At 40.9% G+C, this 18,591-nt stretch overlaps 1 protein-coding gene across 1 annotated transcript in view; it reads left to right on the forward strand.

The window, feature by feature from the left end:
• The window catches only part of Grin2b (glutamate ionotropic receptor NMDA type subunit 2B), a 500,196-nt gene that overhangs the window by 348,393 nt on the left and 133,212 nt on the right, over positions 1–18,591 (forward strand). Inside the window, exon 4 of the mRNA XM_029565662.1 lies at positions 2,510–2,624. Coding sequence (XP_029421522.1) covers positions 2,510–2,624 — 115 coding nt within the window. The remainder of the gene's footprint in view (positions 1–2,509; positions 2,625–18,591) is intronic.

Genomic DNA, 18,591 nt, shown 5'->3' on the forward strand with positions numbered 1-18,591 from the left:
TCTCTTCCCTCCTCCCTCCTCTCTTCCTTCCTCCCTCCCCTCTTCCCTCCTTCCTCCCCTCTTCCCTCCTTCTCTCCTTTTCCTCAAGTCTCCCTCCCTCCTTTCCTTCCTTCTTTAAAAAAAGAACTGGGACTAGCTAAACTATTTTCTGTTTCATAATCTTTCTCTGAAGACCTCTAGAAGTAATTTTAAATAATCCAGTACTATTATAGTAAGAATATATTTTCCAAGTTAATGATGCTGGATGCTTAAACTGTAGTTTATTAGTTTAAAATTCTCTGACTTGTGGTTTTGTAATTATATTCCTTTGAATGAACACTGCAGGGATTTTTGATTGGGTTTGGAGTTATTGCAAACTACAGGAGACCTGAATATTATCTCCAGACTAGTGATGAATTTGGGCAAGCATCACTGAGCTAAGAGATGAGAAGCAGCGTAAAGAAGAAGATGCTGTGTGGGGTCTTGAGCTGGACCAGGGATCCTACTTACTGAATAGAAGAGGGAACTTGTGGCCATGGCTTGTGATGACTGTGTAAGGAACAGGGGATGTTAAACCCCTTGTTGCTGTGAGAACAAGGATGATATGGTAGAAAGGCTGTGGGGCCCAGGATATTGCTTAAAGTATTGCTTCTTCTCCCAACTAGTAATATAATATCGGGTGAATCATTTAATATTTCTCTTTACTAATCCATAAAATTAAAATTATCGAAGTAAATGAACTTAAGGTTTCTTCACAGATTAAAACCGATTTTATAAGGGATGCAGGATGTATGTGTGTGTGTGTGTGTGTGTGTGTGTGTGTGTGTGTTAAAATGCTTGAAGAACTCTCGTAGATAAGAACTAGATTAAGACCAAAAGGAAACAGGTTTTGAAGAGTTGCAAAGGGGTAAAAGTAATAGTAATAATCAGAACCATGCAATTGGCTACGTTATGGTGGGGGACACCATAGTGAGAACTCCATCAGTAGGAGGATTCAAGAGGTGCCTAGAAGACAAGTCAAAGATACTGTAGAGAAAAACACGGATGACAAGAAATGCTGGGCTAGCTGACTTGAAGTCTCGGTTCTCAATTCTAAGAATCACTGTGTTCTCCAGTGACATCTGGAAAGCCACATCAGATGGGGCATGGCAAGCTTAACCATCTCAGACAGTTCTAGAAGTGAGAAGTGATCCCAAGGAGTTGGTTCGTGCTGCCTAGATGTCTTGCAACCTTGTTTAACCTCTATGGCTCTCTCAGATTCCTCCTTGGCTTTTGTAAGATGCCTAATTTCCTTCTTAGTAGAGACACATCTCACAAGAAGCATTTAGGCCCAAAGCTCCCGAGCAGCACATCAGGAGAACACAGAGCTAATCATTATCGATTCTTTGGGCCCTTATGGTAAAGGGACATTAATTACCACCAGCTCCGTTGCACTAATGCAGTTGTAATGAGCAGACCTATGGGAATTCCTGGTGAAGTTGCTGCTTCTCAGACCTCTGCAGCCAGCTGGGGGCAGGGGTTCTTCAGAAACTATTTCATTGGTTTGACTTTAGTTACCTTAGGAATTTCCACTAATTTCCGTCCCTTGTCACCAGAACACTCAGTGAAACACCTCCCTCTCCTTTTTCCACCCTCAGGTATTTATTTTCTGCACACTGTACACCCTACACAAGGCCTGGTTTCAAGCTGTATCCTGCCTGCTGTACTCACAACTCTTAAAAGCAAGGGCTGAGCAAGACCTTAGTGAGAATTTAAAGAATGTGCATATTTGGGGGGATGGAGAGGTACCCTAAGCGCCTACATGCCACCATTCTTAGCAGAAAGTTGTCTTGGTACATACCTACTTTCTTTCCTTGTCAATCTCCTCCACCCCTTTATTCCACCTACTTTTTTGAATAATAATTGTTAACACTCAATGAACATTTACTATGCACCAGACCCCATAGTAAGTGCTTAGCTTAGTTGTCTCCTTTAAGTTTTACAGACTTAATGAGGTATTTCTTTTATTACCAGACATTTTACAGATAGGACATGAATAAACAAAAGGTTCAAAAGGCTAAGTGAGGCCTGGAGAGATGACTTGGCATTTAAGAGTGCCCGTTGTTTTCGCTGAAGACCTGAACCCACAGCCAGGGGCTCACAACCACCTGTAACTCCAGCTCCAGGGGATCAGGTGCCCTCTTCTGACCTCCAAAGGTACCTGCACTCATGTGCACATGCTTACACATGGGCACACATGTGTACACACAATTAAAATAAACCTTTTTTAAAAATCTAAAATGATTTAGTCAAAGACAGAGCCATGGGCTAAACCCAAACCACCTGCCCTTATTTGAAGTTAGTGTTTTGTCATGTGATTCCTATTGTAAACTTGGATGATTGTTGCATAATGAGATGGGAATTTGAAGAGTACTAATTTGCTAATGACACCTCTGCATCTTTCCCCTGGTCTGTCTCCATAACGGCTTCTTATCAACTTGTTGTTCGTACTCCTTCTTCCTGTTTTAATTTTTAAATTTTATCATTGCAGGTATCTGATCAATGTCACTTTTGAGGGGAGAAACTTGTCCTTCAGTGAAGATGGCTACCAGATGCACCCCAAGCTGGTGATAATCCTGCTGAACAAGGAGAGGAAGTGGGAGAGGGTAGGACATGTCTTTTGCAATTCTTGAGCAAAGTAAAGGGGCAGGGATATAAAACTTTGAGCACATTAAAGGAAAACAGCCTCCTGGTTTTCATCTCTAGACATCAGGAACCAGAGATCAAAATTTTGTGAGCCCAAAGAAGCAGGGCCTCAAACTTGTATCTTAATATTCTTACTACTTTGATTAACCATGAGGTTGTTTTCTTTATGTATTTCTGATTATTGTTGATGGTTGTGCTGATTTCTGATGGTTGTGTCTGTTATCATGGAAGATGATCCACACGTAATATGATACAATATAACACAATTTGGTGAAGAAACCAAACAGGTGGTACAATTTAAAACGTGCATATTTCAATGCTCAGGAAGCCCATAAAACCTAATTTTTAAACAGATGGGTTGAAATGGTCTTTGATTGCAAAGTTGTCACACAAGGCTCTGATCATAATCTCCCTGGTACCAGTTTATCACAGGTGTTGAAATTCTACCATTAGAAATTAATTTCCACTAACATCGCTGCTCACTTGCTTGCCTAGTTCAGACCTTGGGGAACCATTAGCTAACTACGCAGTGCTTTGGTTTCTTCATCTATAAAATGGGAATAATAATATGTTCATATTATAGATATACGGATTAATATACTAATCTAACAGTGCCTGGTACACAGTGAGCATGCAGCAACCATTGGATTTAGTTGTTGGATTCCTGATTTAGTATCTGAGAGTGATCGCTGACTTTTTTGTGGGTATGCTTTTCTGGCATCTGTTCCCTTGAAACACTCTGACAAATGGTTCTGCAAATAAATAAGACCAGAAAATGTTACTTACAGCTTCTCAATCCAGGAGAACAAATTAATTTGAGAGTTCAGAGATGTCTTTAATTTTATTTAATATGACATTTCCCAAAATCACCTTATCATGAGACCATTTTGTTCATGATAATCTTACTCTATTGAAAGCATGCTGGGAAACTGATTTAAGACCAGTTCCAGAGACTCTGTTGGCCAGTTGGCTGAGAACAGGTGTCACAATGTCAGTACAGTTTTAATGTGAGTGGAAACTAAGTATGTTCAAAATTTTTTAGTTACTGTGACAAAACACCCGAGATAATTAACTTTGATAGAGAAATGGGTATATTTTAGTTTATGGTTCCAGAGTTTTCACTCTGTGGTCACCTGGCCCTATAGATTTGGATCTATGGTAAGGCAGATATCATTGTGGGAGCCTGTGGCAAAAGAAGCCTGTTCACCTCATGGTGTCTAGGAAACAGAGAGTGCATTGGTCTAACACTTCTTCAAAGGCACTCTCCCATGACATAACTTCCTCTCACTAGGTCTCACCTACAGATTCCATCATCTCCCAGTATGCCAGACTGATGACAAGTCATTAATGTATATTCTTTCAACCTTTAATCCATATAATTTGGGGGACAGTCAGTACTCGAACTGGCCTACTTCAAAGAGCAAGTAGCTAAGAAAAGAGACTAGAGGTAAACTCTTCACAATTCATAACCTTGTCACAGAGAGCCCTGGACAGCTAAGCTATTCGAATGCTCACTTATTGGACATTTGTGGCTCAGATAGTAGAATTTAAGACCTGATTCTTTATATTGAGAGCCCCTGGTCGGTCATATTATTGCTATCATCAGACAGAGCTGAAAGGTTTAAGTATTACTGATGTTCTTGATTAAGGGTTACCCTTCCTCCACTGAGTTTCCATGTGATCAGGAATAGTTGTTCCTGGCCCCTATAGTCCATCCCAATAAAGTTGCCTTTCCCTGCTGTCGAGATACCATAATGGCCCCTCACATCCAACAGGAACTTGTGTATGTCTCCAAAAGAGAAGTTAAGAACAGAGAATTCAGAAGATCCAGCTGGGATAGCTCTTATGTATTGGGGTCATGATGACTACTATCTCAAGCAGTTGGCATCTCACAATGGTCCTTAAAAAGAATTACTTAGAGGCTTGCTGAGTTCTCTTCTCTAGGATCCAATCTGAGGTCTGGGGCCCTCATCTTTCTAGGAGATAATCTTCCCTCCAGAGTTTAAGTTTTTTGTCTCATCAATTCTACCTGTTTTAGCCCTTAATCATTGTCCTATTTTAATGGACTTCTCTGTCCCTGCCTTTGTCCATCCAGATCAGCCACATACATGGCTGTTAGCATGAACTTACTGACACACAATTAAATTATGTATTCTTTCCCTGCCCTCAGCACTCTCAAGGCTATCATGGTTTATAGACTGGGTTCACATCTCATCCATTCTTGCATTCAGTGTTCTGTCCATCCTCCAAGGCTTGTCATCTTTTCCTCGTTTTCTACCCTGGGCTCCTTCTGCTCTGAGAATGTGTGGTGGTGGGCCTGCCCCATGTACAGTATGTCATGGTTCCCTTTCCTGGAATGAATTTTCCAATTAGACAAATCATAAGCATTATTTTTTAAATTTTTAATTGAATTTTTGTGTATTTCATACAGAACATCTCAATCTTAATCATCTTTATACCGCCTCCCCTACTGACACCCTCCCATAGCTGCCCCACTGGAATTCATACTTTCTGTCATTTATGTGAAGGCCTATTGTGTCAAGTTAGTGTTCCCAGAACATTCCTCAGTTCAAGTTCATCTACTGAGGTCTAGTCAGCCTACCTAGAGTCCCTCACTTTAGGAAGATTAGCTCTTTCTCACTCAGCAGTCATCAGTTGCCAATATTTCTTCAGCTAAGATTGGGGCCAGCTGTCCATTTCCCCAGTTCTATGCTGGATTTTTGTCTGTCATAAGTGTCCTTTGAACATGTTGATTCCTCCTTCTCTTGTTCTTAGCTGTGGTATAACATATCACTCCCTTATCCCCTATAGCTTCGATCACTGCTTCTATTATGACCTCATCATACCTGCCTTCTGTTAGAATTGTGTGCCTGCATGCATGCTCAAAGAGGGCAGAGACTGTATCTTTCTGTCCTTGTGCTCTCATGGTGATCTGGATGTATGCATTGCATAAAGCAGTTCAATAAATATTTGTGGAATGAATGAGAACTATTACATAATCAGCATCCAAAATCTATCATTAAGAGTCCAAGTTTTATTCTGTTGCCCTTGACAAATAACTGTTTTCTTTTAAAAGGGGAAATAAAATCTTTATGTAGATTGTTTATAGATCATATGTTAAATGTACCAAAGGAACTTGCTATTTAAAGAAATTCTGTGGTTAATCTTTTTGTCAAGCATGGAAAGGGGGATTGAGATTATAGAATAAGATATTTTCATACTGAATTGGTTAAACCAAGGAACATTTTTGAGAAATGTTTAGTGGTTGTTGAATTTATAGAGTTATGCAGCGCCCAAATTCAGAAGCCCTGGTTGGTTGGGTCACTCATGGACAAGGAAGAGTGGCAGGGACCAACCATAGCTAGATGTGGTGGATAGATTTCATGTATTCCACTGTTGGCTCAGCCCCCAAGATATCATTCTCAAGGTTCCTACTGCCATTCCACTAGGTCCCCTAGGGCCTAGGAGTACATGGTGAGTGCATGGCTAGAAGTGACCCTTCAGAGGGAATTGTTAGATAAATGAAGAGTCAGTATGTCTGGAAAAATTAGCTGTTAACTAGTGTCTATGGACTAGATGGGTAGGGATGAGGCTTAACATTCTATGGGGAAGGGCTGGGTACTGGAGAGATTAGATTACTGGGAAGAACCTGGGTTTTGGGAGGAAACTTGGGTTAAGAGCTTCCAGTTTGGTCACTAAGTAGCCATGTGGCCTGAATGGTTCACTTTTCTCAGATTGATCTTTCTTCATTTCTACAAAGATAGCATGGAATGAATTCTAGATCCTTCACAGCTCTAGGGATTAGAGATTCACACAATAAACAAAGAGAACTTTGAAAGGGAAATTGGGGTAGGAACTGGATTATACAAAGGAGCCCACAGTAACTCCAAGGGCACAGGTGTCATTGTCATAAAGGTAAATACCACAGTCAGGTGTGGTGGCCCACACCTTTGATCCCAGCACTTGGGAGGCAGAGGCAGGTGAATCTCTTTGAGTTCAAGGTCAGCTGGTCTACATAGTGAATGGCAGCCCAACTGGGGTTACAGAGAGACCCTGTCTCAAAAACAAAACAAAACAAAAGATAAATATCACATTCCCAGAAAGACCTTCCCTTGTCTTGTGACTTGTACTAAAGTAGCCACTCAGTCACCCTATCAGAACAGTTCAATTTAATTTTCTTCAATATGCTTTTTATCTGGCCTTATTTACTTCCTTGTTTGTTTGTTGCTTATCTCTTCACAGCAAGGTGGATTTCATGGGAACAAGGACTCACTCACTCCCACCATTGTAAACCTGATGGGGCATACATGGCTAGACATGACCATTCAGAGATAATTGTTAGATAAATGAAGACCTGCATGTCTGGAAAAGTTAACTGTTTTTAACTAGTTCACTTCACACACACACACACACACACACACACACACACACACAATCTCCCTTTAGACAAGGTGGTTCCTGGAAGAGAACAACCCCACTGGTACCTCCTACCCCCTTTGAGTGAGTGCTGCCGTGTCTGAAGGACTTGGAGAGTCCTCAGGGACCTCAGTATCCAATGGAGGGCTCTGTTGGCAGCTTTCACAAGCAGCTTCAGCTGGAGAAAGATTCATGACATCGTTGGCGTGAATCATGTGATGGATTTCACAACATTCTTTTAGACTCTTAAAAGTAATCATAAAGCTGCTTATAAATTTGGCTCCTTGGGAAAGGCTTCAAGTCAACACAACCTAGTTTATGGTTTTGGAAGTCAGAAAGAACTATGTTCAGTTCCCCATATGCCATTGATCAGCTAGATAAACCTGAATGAATGACTGATATTACCCAAATCTATTTCCCCTTAGTAAAATAGGGTTTTACATGAAGCCATTGCAAAGATTAAATAAGACTTTATAGTCAAACATCAGTTAATGGTGACTGAACCATAGTCAGTATTCAACAAATGTCAGTTGATAATCACCATCCTTCAAGTATATTTTTGAAGGAAATATTTGTACATGGTAAAAAGTCAAGAAGTACAAATTGGTAATCTAGTAGGAAAAAACTTCCATTCTGTGTCTTAGCTCGGTTCTCTGGGGCAGTCGTTGTCGCAATTTCTGATGTATTGCTCTGAAAAATAGTCCAAACACATATGCATTTGATATATTGATTCAACCTGCTTTAACAACAATAAAAAAATGGGATCTTCTCTTGGGAATCTTTAATGGAGTTCTGTATAAGTAACTGGTAAGAGATATTGGGGCTTAAACAGCAGAGATCTCTGCATCCGAATTATATTTATGAAAGCTGAGAACATCTCTCTGCTACCAAATGTGAAATAGGACAGTTTAAAAGCAATATAGGCTGAACCTGGTAATATAGGCCCATAATTCCAGTACTCACGGTGCTGAGGCAGGAGGATCATGAATTCTAGGCCAGATTGGGCTATATAGAAAGACCCTGTCTCCAAATCAAAAAACAAACCTGAAAATAAATATACACAGAAACACACACACACACACACACACACACACACACACACACACGCATGCATGCATACAGATATGGCATGGTGAGTTTGAAAAGGGTAAGAAATGCTGAAAAAATGGTACAGAATGGGCTCATTTATAAGACACTGTAAGTAGGGGACAGCTGCATAAACTTGCATTAAAAATAGTCTGGCACAGAGAAGCAGTTACAGCCAGCTTTCAGGCTTCTGTCTCTATCAGAACCTCTCATGATTTGCTTCATTGCAACTGCTATCTACTTCCATTTAATCGTTCCTAAAATGGGGATAATAAAAATGAAATGCGGTGGGGGTGTGTTCTGAGTAATGACCTCAAGAAATGATGATGGTGCATTTTGAGGCTCTAAGAGGTAAACACATCTTAAAGGGACTTTCTGGGCCAGAATTAGAGGAGGAGATTTAAAGTTTGTATTCCTGCCTATCTTCACAAAGACACCTGAGGTGTCCCTCCACGTGACAGATCTCCTTCTGAATAAAGATTGAAGCTGTCTCAGTTTTCCTGGGTCATTCTTAAATATATTTTATTAGTTTTTATTTTCTGTGTCTTACTGTATTGCCTGCATGTATATAAATGCACCCATGCTGTGCAATGCCTGTGGAGGTCAGAAGAAGGCGTCGGATCCCCTGGAACTGGAGTTATGGATGGTTGTTAGCCACCCTGTGGGTGCTACCAGGTCCTCTGCAAGAGCAATCAGTGCTCTTATCCTTTGAGCCATCTCTCCAGCCCTGACTGGGTCATTTTTTAGACTCCAAGAATCGATTGTCACCTATGGTTTGTGATACTGAGAAGCCACAGCCATGTCTTCCAGTGAAGGAGGTGCTAGGGTAGAGAGTACAGAGCACATGGTGCACAGCCTGTGATAGTAGTGATAGTACTGATGGGTTAATGGGTGGACCTATGGGAGGGAAGGAAGAGCCCAAGTTGAAAAGGACAAATCCCAAGGCCTTTAAGAGCAATAGAAATAGTGACAGATGCTGGGCGTGGTGACGCACGCCTTTAATCCCAGCACTCGGGAGGCAGAGGCAGGCGGATCTCTGTGAGTTCAAGGCCAGGCTGATCCACATAGTGAGTTCCAGGACAGCTGGGGCTACAGGGAGACCCTGTCTCAAAAAGACCAAAAAAAAAAAAAAACCCAACAGAACAGCACAGCAGGAAAGAAAATGCTGCCTGTATCTAGGGCCTAGCATGGATAAGACAAGGTAGGAGAGGCTGCTTCTGGTGGTCTTACACACAGGAGATGGCACTCCCTGCAGGTGCAAATGGGCCATGATGCCAGAGCTAAACCATCATGGTCATGATTCCCAGTGATCAATGAGGTGACACTGTAATAGATGCCAGTCATTGTTGTAGTAGATACTATTTGAAAGCTTCCAACTGACAGAAAGAAACAGCCTCTCAACCCCCTCATATGTACACTTACACACAAACTGACAGACTGTTCATGAGCACAGGAAGCACATATCTTTTCATCTCCATTGCCCTTCTACTCCCAGAATGGTGTGAGACACTGCAGAGAAGGCCAGGAAGTATTTGGTGACTGGCTAGATACACCTGTGTAAAACACGTGTCTATGTGTGCTCTCCCCAGGCTCCACAGAGGGAAGTGAAGGGATAGCACAGACGGTCCTAGTGTCAGAGGGATTTGTTCCGCACCTCCTGATACACACATTTGACAACATGCTATTTTACCGACTTTGAACTGAGTCCTAATGTGCTTCATTAGATTAAGGGATTAGAGAGCAGGATCCCTGGAAAAAAGCGATGGGAATTTGGATCGTCAAGGGGAAGAAGAAAAGGGGCAAAGAGGTGATAACTTACTCTCTTTAAATGTATGAAGAATTATTGTGCCAAGTGTGGGAATCAGCTGTTCACTTTCCCCTGAGACTAAACCCGAGTAAATGGGCTTAAGATCAAGCAGAAAGGATTTATATTGACTACAGAGAACTTTTCCTAATAGAGAGAAGGGTTGAGTTCTGAAACTGTTAACAACACCAGGGAATGACTTTGAAAGACCTCAGAATTGGATAAGTCCTCAGTTCTCTGTGATGTACAATTTTTAGTCAAAGCAGCAATGCATGAACTCTGTGACTTTGAGAGCTCCCTCCTCTTCCTCCCCTCCCTCCCCTCCCAAAAAAACATTCCTTCCTTCCCACACATAATTATTCAGCATTTGCTAGGACCCAAGGATTTCTATCAAATTAGTTTCCTAGTTTTCCTAGTGACTGAAATTGAAAGCAATACAGTAACAAAAACCCAAGTACCTTATAATAAGGATGGCGCTTGTGATGTTTTGTGTTACTGTAATCTAATCCTTCCCATCTGATAGGACCTTTCATTGGGGTTGATGATGACTGGTAACTAAGGACTCAGCAACTTATTTTACTTATGACAATAATTTACCAAAAGGACTACATAAGGGATTGCACATTTGGGGATGCTTTTCTGATTTGGGGCTACTAGAAGTCTTCACATGTAAGAGTTCCTGAGCCCTGGATCATCTGAGCTCTAGACCTTTCATGAGGTTCCAGGAAAGGCCACTAGGCCTGGAAAGGAGGAAGAAGAAAATTCGAAGGGGGGGGGGGGAGAAGGAGGAGGGGAGGAGGAGGAGGGGAAGAGGATGAGGAGGAAAAGGATGAGGAATTCTATTAACTACTGAAGTGCTGCTGTGCTTTGCTTCTTCATATACAACTGTGAAATAATTCAGAAACATGGGCAGGGTATATTGTGAGGATTCACTTCAGAAACATCGCCTCAGTGTCATAAGGAAACCTGTTACTTTGTATGCTAATTAAAAACATTAGGGAGTTATGTTCTTAAATTCACTTAGAGCTGATTTTTTTTAAAAGAAATCTAGTTGTTCTTAGATGCTTGGTACCAGTCATAGAATGGAAAGAGTAAAAAAACAGGATGACCTTGGCTGACTGTGCTGAAATCTGTACTTAATGGGGGCACAAAGCAGAACGGACCCAGGAGAAAGTGTTCCCCAAACCAAGGGGCTCCTATCCACCTTGTTTCAATTTTTCTGAGATTCTTATTTCATCACAGTTGTATGTGGCTGGACTCTGCATGCTCTGAACTAGTCTAATTCCTAAGTTATCATAGTTTTTCATTAGAGGCCTTTTTTCAAAGAAAGGATAGCAAAATTCATTTGCGATGTTTCTTTCATATTAAAAGGGTTTAGTGTCGATTAAAGACGTTTAAGGAGAGAGCATGGTAAAAGCTACACATGTCCACACATAAAAAGAACTAACGGTCGGGGATTCTTTTTCTGTTTACCATCAATCTTTATTTCTCTGCCCACTGTGCAGATGTGTCTATTATAATACAATGAGATGCAATAGAATTGGCAACATAATATAAACAATCTGCTACCTCCTTTTTTCTCTTACCAAGATATTGGAGACATACTTTGATTTTATTAAATTATATTCAAAATAATGAAAACTAGTAGCTGTCCAATTATTTTCATTGTGTGGATAAGACATTTATGGTGACAGGTTCCTTATGCTGAGATATTCATATCTGTATTAGATATGGACTTTAGTTTGTATATGGAAATAATTTCAGGGTTAGAGGTGATTCAACTTTGAGGCTGTCAGATTGCTTTTCAAGATGAGAAGAGGTGGCCAGTGTTTTCTGAAGGACACTCAGGCATGATTTTACTGATCAGTACAATAGCAGCTCTCTGTGGTAGGGCAGTATTCCAAAAATAAGTTGCCCAAATTTTCTCATCTAATGGTCTTTCATGTTACAAACCCTCAGTTTGGGAATTGCTTGGTTTATATTAATATTAATTAATTACTATTCAGTAACTGGCAGTGTATGCACAACACTGTGGAAGGCTTCCCTGATCTGTTAGGAGTTACAGAAACTTCTTCCTCTTGATCTTTTGCTTGAATATTCTAGTTTCTAATTTTATGTTTCTTTTCATGGGTGGTGGTGTCACCCAGACCGTGGTGTTGACCATGTGTTCTGTGTCTACAACTTTTATCAAATTAGTTTCATTTTCTTGGGAGTTGGAGGTTTGGACAATTCAGGCCCAGGAAACTAACAGGACTTCTGGGTGTGTGGCCGGCCTCCTTTTCTAGTGCTGTTCCTACTGTCTGGTTCACAGGCTACCCAGAAGAAGAGAGCATGTCTTTTCTTACATCACTGGAGGCACCACCTGTCCATGTACAGGCAGACATGCCCAGAGGCAGATGGGCTATTACAGCAGTGTGCCTTCTTTTCCTACATTTATGTATTTTCTACCACCTAAGCTACATTGTGCATAAGTTAATAGCATATTGACTTTCGCCAAGATGTGAAGTTTGACATTAAGGCTGTAAAATCTGATGGTCCTTCGTGTGTAAACATGCCTCTGATGATCTAGCTCTAAGAGATCTTATGCTTCATGATTTTCTACAGTGATGATGGACTTGAACTGGTCAGTCTCTCTCTCTCTCTCTCTCTCTCTCTCTCTCTCTCTCTCTCTTCTCTCTCCCCCCCCCCCCCCCTCAGAGCTGGGCAGGAGCAGGGTAAAAGTTATTCATGTCTGCAGAGAAGCTCTGACCTTGGCATGCTAACTCTGCTGAGCAGCCTGTACTACAAAGATTTAAGATGAAGCTTTGTCCAGCAAAGAAAATAGTCTTTAAAAATGAAAGTTATTAATTTAAAAATGAAAGTTATTAATAAAGAACATGGATACAAATCTCTCACAGAAGCTGCAGATCTCAGATGATTTGGGTGATTTTTATCACTTTCTTCACCAGAATGATTTCTGTTCATTTATTGTGATAAAGAGAGATGTTTGACCATGGCTGGCCGGATATTTTCAGGCTTTCCCTCCGTCGTCACATTTGGTTGTGTGTCTGTGTGTTCCCTGCTATTGTGAAACCCACACTGGGTCTGCAGGAGCTCCAGACCTCAGATGGGTTAGATGAACGCCCTGAAGGCTTGAAATGAAAGCCAATCTGTGCCAAGGAAATTGATGAGAGGGCAAATCTCATCCCAGAGAGGCAGGTAGAAGATGGGGAAGAAGCACTGGCTGGAGAACGAGAGGCTGGGAAAGGCAAGATCAGACTCCTGCTTGCTTTTTGGTGCACCACATTCTGGCTTATAGCAAACTCCCTCTGGATACCCTTTCACAGTTTTCCATTCTGAGGGTTTGCTGTAGGACATCTGAGGTCATGTATTTGGCTATTCCTAAAATATGTACTTTTTTTTCTTTATTTGTCTATCCGATAGGGAAGGGAGCTTACTGACAAACAGAAGTCCCCCTTAGGTATAATTTCTGGTGGGCATTTAAGCCAAATTAGGATTCTCTTTATAGAAAAGATTTTAAAAATCCATTTTCCCTATAGAAATTGTGGATAATGTATACATGCTAGAACAGTCTAGCCTGGGATTAACGGCTGTCAGGGGGATTTACTACTAACATATCTGATTTATTTGTATGTAACACTGGGCCATTTATCCAGAATTTTAGGGTATATGATTTTATTTTGATTGCTATCAAAATGTCAATACTTGTACACATAAGTTGAAGCTCAGAGAGGTCTCTCTCACAGTCACACAGCTAGGAAGTTGTAGATATGGGACTGTTGTATAGCTCCATTCATGTCCAGTATAGTTTTTGCCTCAACACTTAGAGTATATCAGGATAATAACCTCCAAGTGTAGCAATATGAGTGGAAATAATCTTGTGAAGCTGAGGACAGTTTATACCATTGAAACTTGTGGGCCTCACTATGTAAGGCTTTTTTTAAAAGTGTTGAGAAATGGTTCTAAGGAAGCAAGATGGCTCAGTGGGTAAAGGTGTGTATTGCTAAGCCTGCCGACATGAGTTTGATCTCCAGAGCCCACATTGTAGAAGGAGAGAACTGACTCCCAGAAGTTGTCCTTTGAGCTCTCAACAAATATGCTATGGTTTCTGTGTGCCTACAAACACACAGAGAGAGAGAGAGAGAGAGAGACAGAGAGAGAGAGAGAGAGAGAGAGTCACATGCTATACACATTAAATATGAATACTGTAAAAATAAAGAGTAGTCTGCAGTGAGCATGAATCTGTGGGGCTCATACTGAGATTGTGAATGGCCATATCTTCCTGTAATGTTGTTCTGAGGTTCGCTAAAGCAGAAGGGAAAAAATGGGGGAAGGAAAGAAAACTGAAAAAAAATAACAGGAGTTAAGTTTTCTTATATTTGTACATGCGTGTATCTCCAAAGTATCTGTTTTGAAACACACACACACATACACCACACCACACACACATACACACACACACACACACACACACACACACACACACACACACTCCTGAAGAACCTCTCTCTTCAAACTGGGAGGAAACAGCATGTGTCCTTGATTGACAAAGACCAGGCTACCTAGTAAATAGCTGTGCTGGTCCTCCTTCCTAGGGGATTTTTAGGAAACCATAGTCCTCTGAATTGAAAGCAGTTAAAATGGAGCCCCCATGGTGATAGCCCTGTGGCCACACTGATCAAAGGTCTGCTGGATGCACAGAAAAAGGATATTAAAATTTAGATTTGTTTTTATATGAAGCACAATATACCAAATATTTCATGAACTCAACCAGGGAAAAGAGGCTTAAGATCACATCTAAAACAAGATCCATATCAAACAAGATCCATCAAGTTAGAAAATATGTATGAAGACAGGGAATGGTGGTGGTACGTGTCTTTAATCCCAATACTCGGGAGGCAGAGGTAGGCAGATCTCCATGAGATGGAGGCCAGCCTGGTCTCCATAGCAAGTTCTAAGCCAGCCAGGGCCACATAGTGAGACCACATGATTATCTATCTATCTATCTATCTATCTATCTATCTATCTATCTATCTCTATCTATCTATCTATCTATCTATCTATCTATCTCTATCTATCATCTATCTATCATCTATGTATGTATGTATGTATGTATGTATGTATGTATGTATGTATCTATCTATCTATCTATCTATCTATCTCTAGCTAGCTAGCTAGCTAAAAGGAAATATGGGAGTGACTTTGAGTGAGTCAGAGAAGAAATCCATGATTCATCGTCACCACTCCAGTGTTTCCCCAAGTTGTGGAGTTTCAACTGTGGCACCTGAGTTAATTTAGCAGAGATGAGAATTTTTACTTTATTTATTCATTTTAGTACTTACTTTTTAGTTTGGGCAAATGATACTGTCTTACATTTACAATATGATGTGAAAAGTTTAATATACATCATTTTAAGAAGGAAAGTATTTCAACTATTACATCAAAAATGGTATAGGTGGTACATAGTGGTGGTAAAAAGTGTGATAGTGGGGGCTAGGGAGATAACTCAGCGGGTAAAGTTGCTGGTGCGCAAGCATGAGGATCAGAGTTTGGATCTCCAGAACCCACATAAAAGATGGTTGAAGCAGCGGTACCTGTCTGTAACCCAAGGACTCGGGGGGTGGGGGAGAGTATGAATCCCTGGAGCTCTCTAGGCAGGCAGTCTAGCCTAATTGGCATGCCCCACGTTCAGTGAAAGACCCTGTGTCTTAAAAGAAGATGGAAAGCCACAGAGGATTAACACACAAGACTGGCCCCAGCCTGTAACACTCATGCCCATGCACAGGCACACACACATAAACATGTACACATATATACATATGCCACCCCTTCCCACGATTATTATGGTGGTACTTGAATGACAAACATTTGGAAAATGCCTCCACAGTGCTGCCCACCGCAGTGCTCAGGTCATGACGTTCAGGGCCGGCCTGCTTTACCTTCCTCTCCCAACCTGCCTTTCTTCTTTTAACTTGCATTCTGGCACAATTGCAGCCAACCCTGCCTCAGTGTGGCTTCGTTTCTTGTGTGTCCATGTGCCTTGAGTTGTGGTCTTCCCTTCTCCTAGGATTCCTGAGCTTGTCCTTCCCAGAAGATTACAAGCCAAAGATTCCAAATATGACCTCTGCCTACATTTATTTATCAAAAAGAATATATTATCCATTCTTGTTCCACGTTTCTGTGCCTCAGTTTCTTCATATATAAAATGGGAAGAGTAACAGCACCTTCCTTAAACTATTGCTATAAAAAAATCAAATGAATTTTTAGTTCATGTGAAATTATAATGATTCATGTCTTTTTAAAAAATATTTTATGTATTATTTTTATTTTATGTGTATGCATGTATTGCCTGCTTGTAGGTAAGTGCACCCATGTTGTGCAATGCCCACGGAGATCAGAAGAGGCTGTCGGATCCCCTGGGATTGGAGCTATGGGCAGTTGTTAGCTGTCATGTGGGTGCTGAGATCCGAACCCAGGCCTTGTACAAGAACAACCAGTGTTCTTAACTGCTAAGCCATCTCTCCAGCCCAAATTCATGTCTTCTACCAAGCATTGTTGTGAATATACTGACTGCAATTTCACTTGAATGTAATTTAAACAAATGGTAAGACTACTGAAATTAGATTCTAGAAGAGAAGGAAGGAAATCACCACCCATGCACACACAAACACACACTTAGAACTAGGTTTGATTTGATCTTGAGCCATTGAAAATAGAAACTAGGAAGTAGAAGGTGGATCTTTGATGTTCTTGGTGCTAAATAGACAATGTACTGGGCATGGTGAGAGATGCCTTCTAATCTCAGCAATTGGGAGGTAGAAGCAGAAGGATCAGGAGTTCAAGGTCATTCTTGTCTATGTAGCACGTTCCATACCAGCCTGGGTTACATAAAAGCCTGTATCAAAACAATAACAAAACAAACTAAATGCAAATTTACAGTGAGAAAGCTTTCTCACTTCATTCTACAATGACTTTGGAGGGGGACTGAGAATACAGCTGTGTGATAGAGTGCTTCTTTAGTATTTGGGAAGACCTGAGTTCAGTTCCTAGTACCATGATAAATGAAAATAACAACAAAATGACTTGCCTATGGAGTTAAAAGTTTTGAGTCTTAATAACAAAGTACTGGAAAAAAATGTACAGTATAGTATATAGTTCTTGTGGGCACATCAGCCAGAAATCAAGGAGTATCCGAAATATCTTTAGACCAAACTACTTGTAGGTTTTCCATCACCATTAAACAACAACCCAAGCACATGAAACAATCATAAGTGTTTCTAAAACCTCATAATCTGTCCTTGTGCTATTTGATTGGGTTTAGTTTCACTGTCATAAATCACGATTTTGTGGTTCATAATAAAGGACTTTGCTTTCTATCATCTTTATTCTGAGGTGGATAGATCGGCTCATAGCTGTGAAGGAATTCCTTCCACAAGGGAAAGTGGTTTAATGACAAGACACAGCCAGGTTCAGAGTTACATGTAAAGGAGAAACTGGTGAAGTGGGAAAAATGAGTGACAGGAAGAACTGACACCTGACTGGTGCTTTATGGCCTGCAGACTTCAGTGGCTCTCAAAGGGTGGCCTGGTGCTTGAGCCTTGGCACCACCCAGGGACTTATGAGAAGCACTAATTTCGCAGGTTCTCCCCTGGAAGTTCTAGAGATGAGACCCAGAATTCTGAGTTTTAACCTATAAAACCCAGGGACAGTTTATAACAGACATTTCCTTTTCACATGAAGTATCTGTTTAATAGATATTTAAGTTGCCACTCTGTCCTCTGTTCTTTTTATTTCCTAGCCATTAAACTTTAAAATCAGACCAAATCTTTTTTCTTTCATAGCGAACAGAGGCAGCATCTTGGCAGGGCCAGGGAAAAGTTAAGGGCCGTCCTTCTCATTCTGGGAGTCTCTGAACGACCCATCCTCTTCATAACACAGAATAAATGCCTATTACACTAGCATCTAGGTATCTTCATTCAGTGACTATTTCCTGAGCCTTACCACCAAGCACTATACTAGGTATTTGGGGAGCAAAATTAAACAAGACCCACCTCTTCCCTGGTTTCAGGGAGCTCCTGTCCTGATGGGTGTAGTAAGACAGTAAACATGAGCAAACGAATTGGTACAATGTTGTCATGTAGATAGTGCCATGTGGTATGAGAGTAGTGAGATAGGACACAGTGGCCATTAGCCACGTGGTACCAGCCTCAACAGACCTTGTGGAAATGTCATTATTTTAGATAAGTTCCTAGTAACATTTGGGTGAAGTACACACAAACATTATCTGGAGAAAGTTTAACAAGTGACCTAACTAAAGTAAACATTGTTCACATTATGCCAATAGGCCCTCTGCACAAATTTTATATAGATAATATGCTAATGCCACAGAATCATCTCCATCCAAGGCACAGGAAAAACATGGTTAGTGTTTGATCTTTTTTTGTTATTGTTGTAACATTGCTGCTAGGCCTCACAGAATAAACTGAATTTTTATAATCATTTCAGTATGTATTCTTGATTTTTTTTCCAATGAAGTATGAATGTTCATGGTTTAATAAGAACCATGTTTGGGGCCAGGCGTGGTGGTGCACGCCTTTAGTCCCAGCACTCGGGAGGCAGAG

This window comes from Nannospalax galili, unplaced genomic scaffold (genome assembly GCF_000622305.1).
Source record: "Nannospalax galili isolate Female #2095 unplaced genomic scaffold, S.galili_v1.0 scaffold210, whole genome shotgun sequence".
Classification (NCBI taxonomy): Eukaryota; Metazoa; Chordata; class Mammalia; order Rodentia; family Spalacidae; genus Nannospalax; species Nannospalax galili.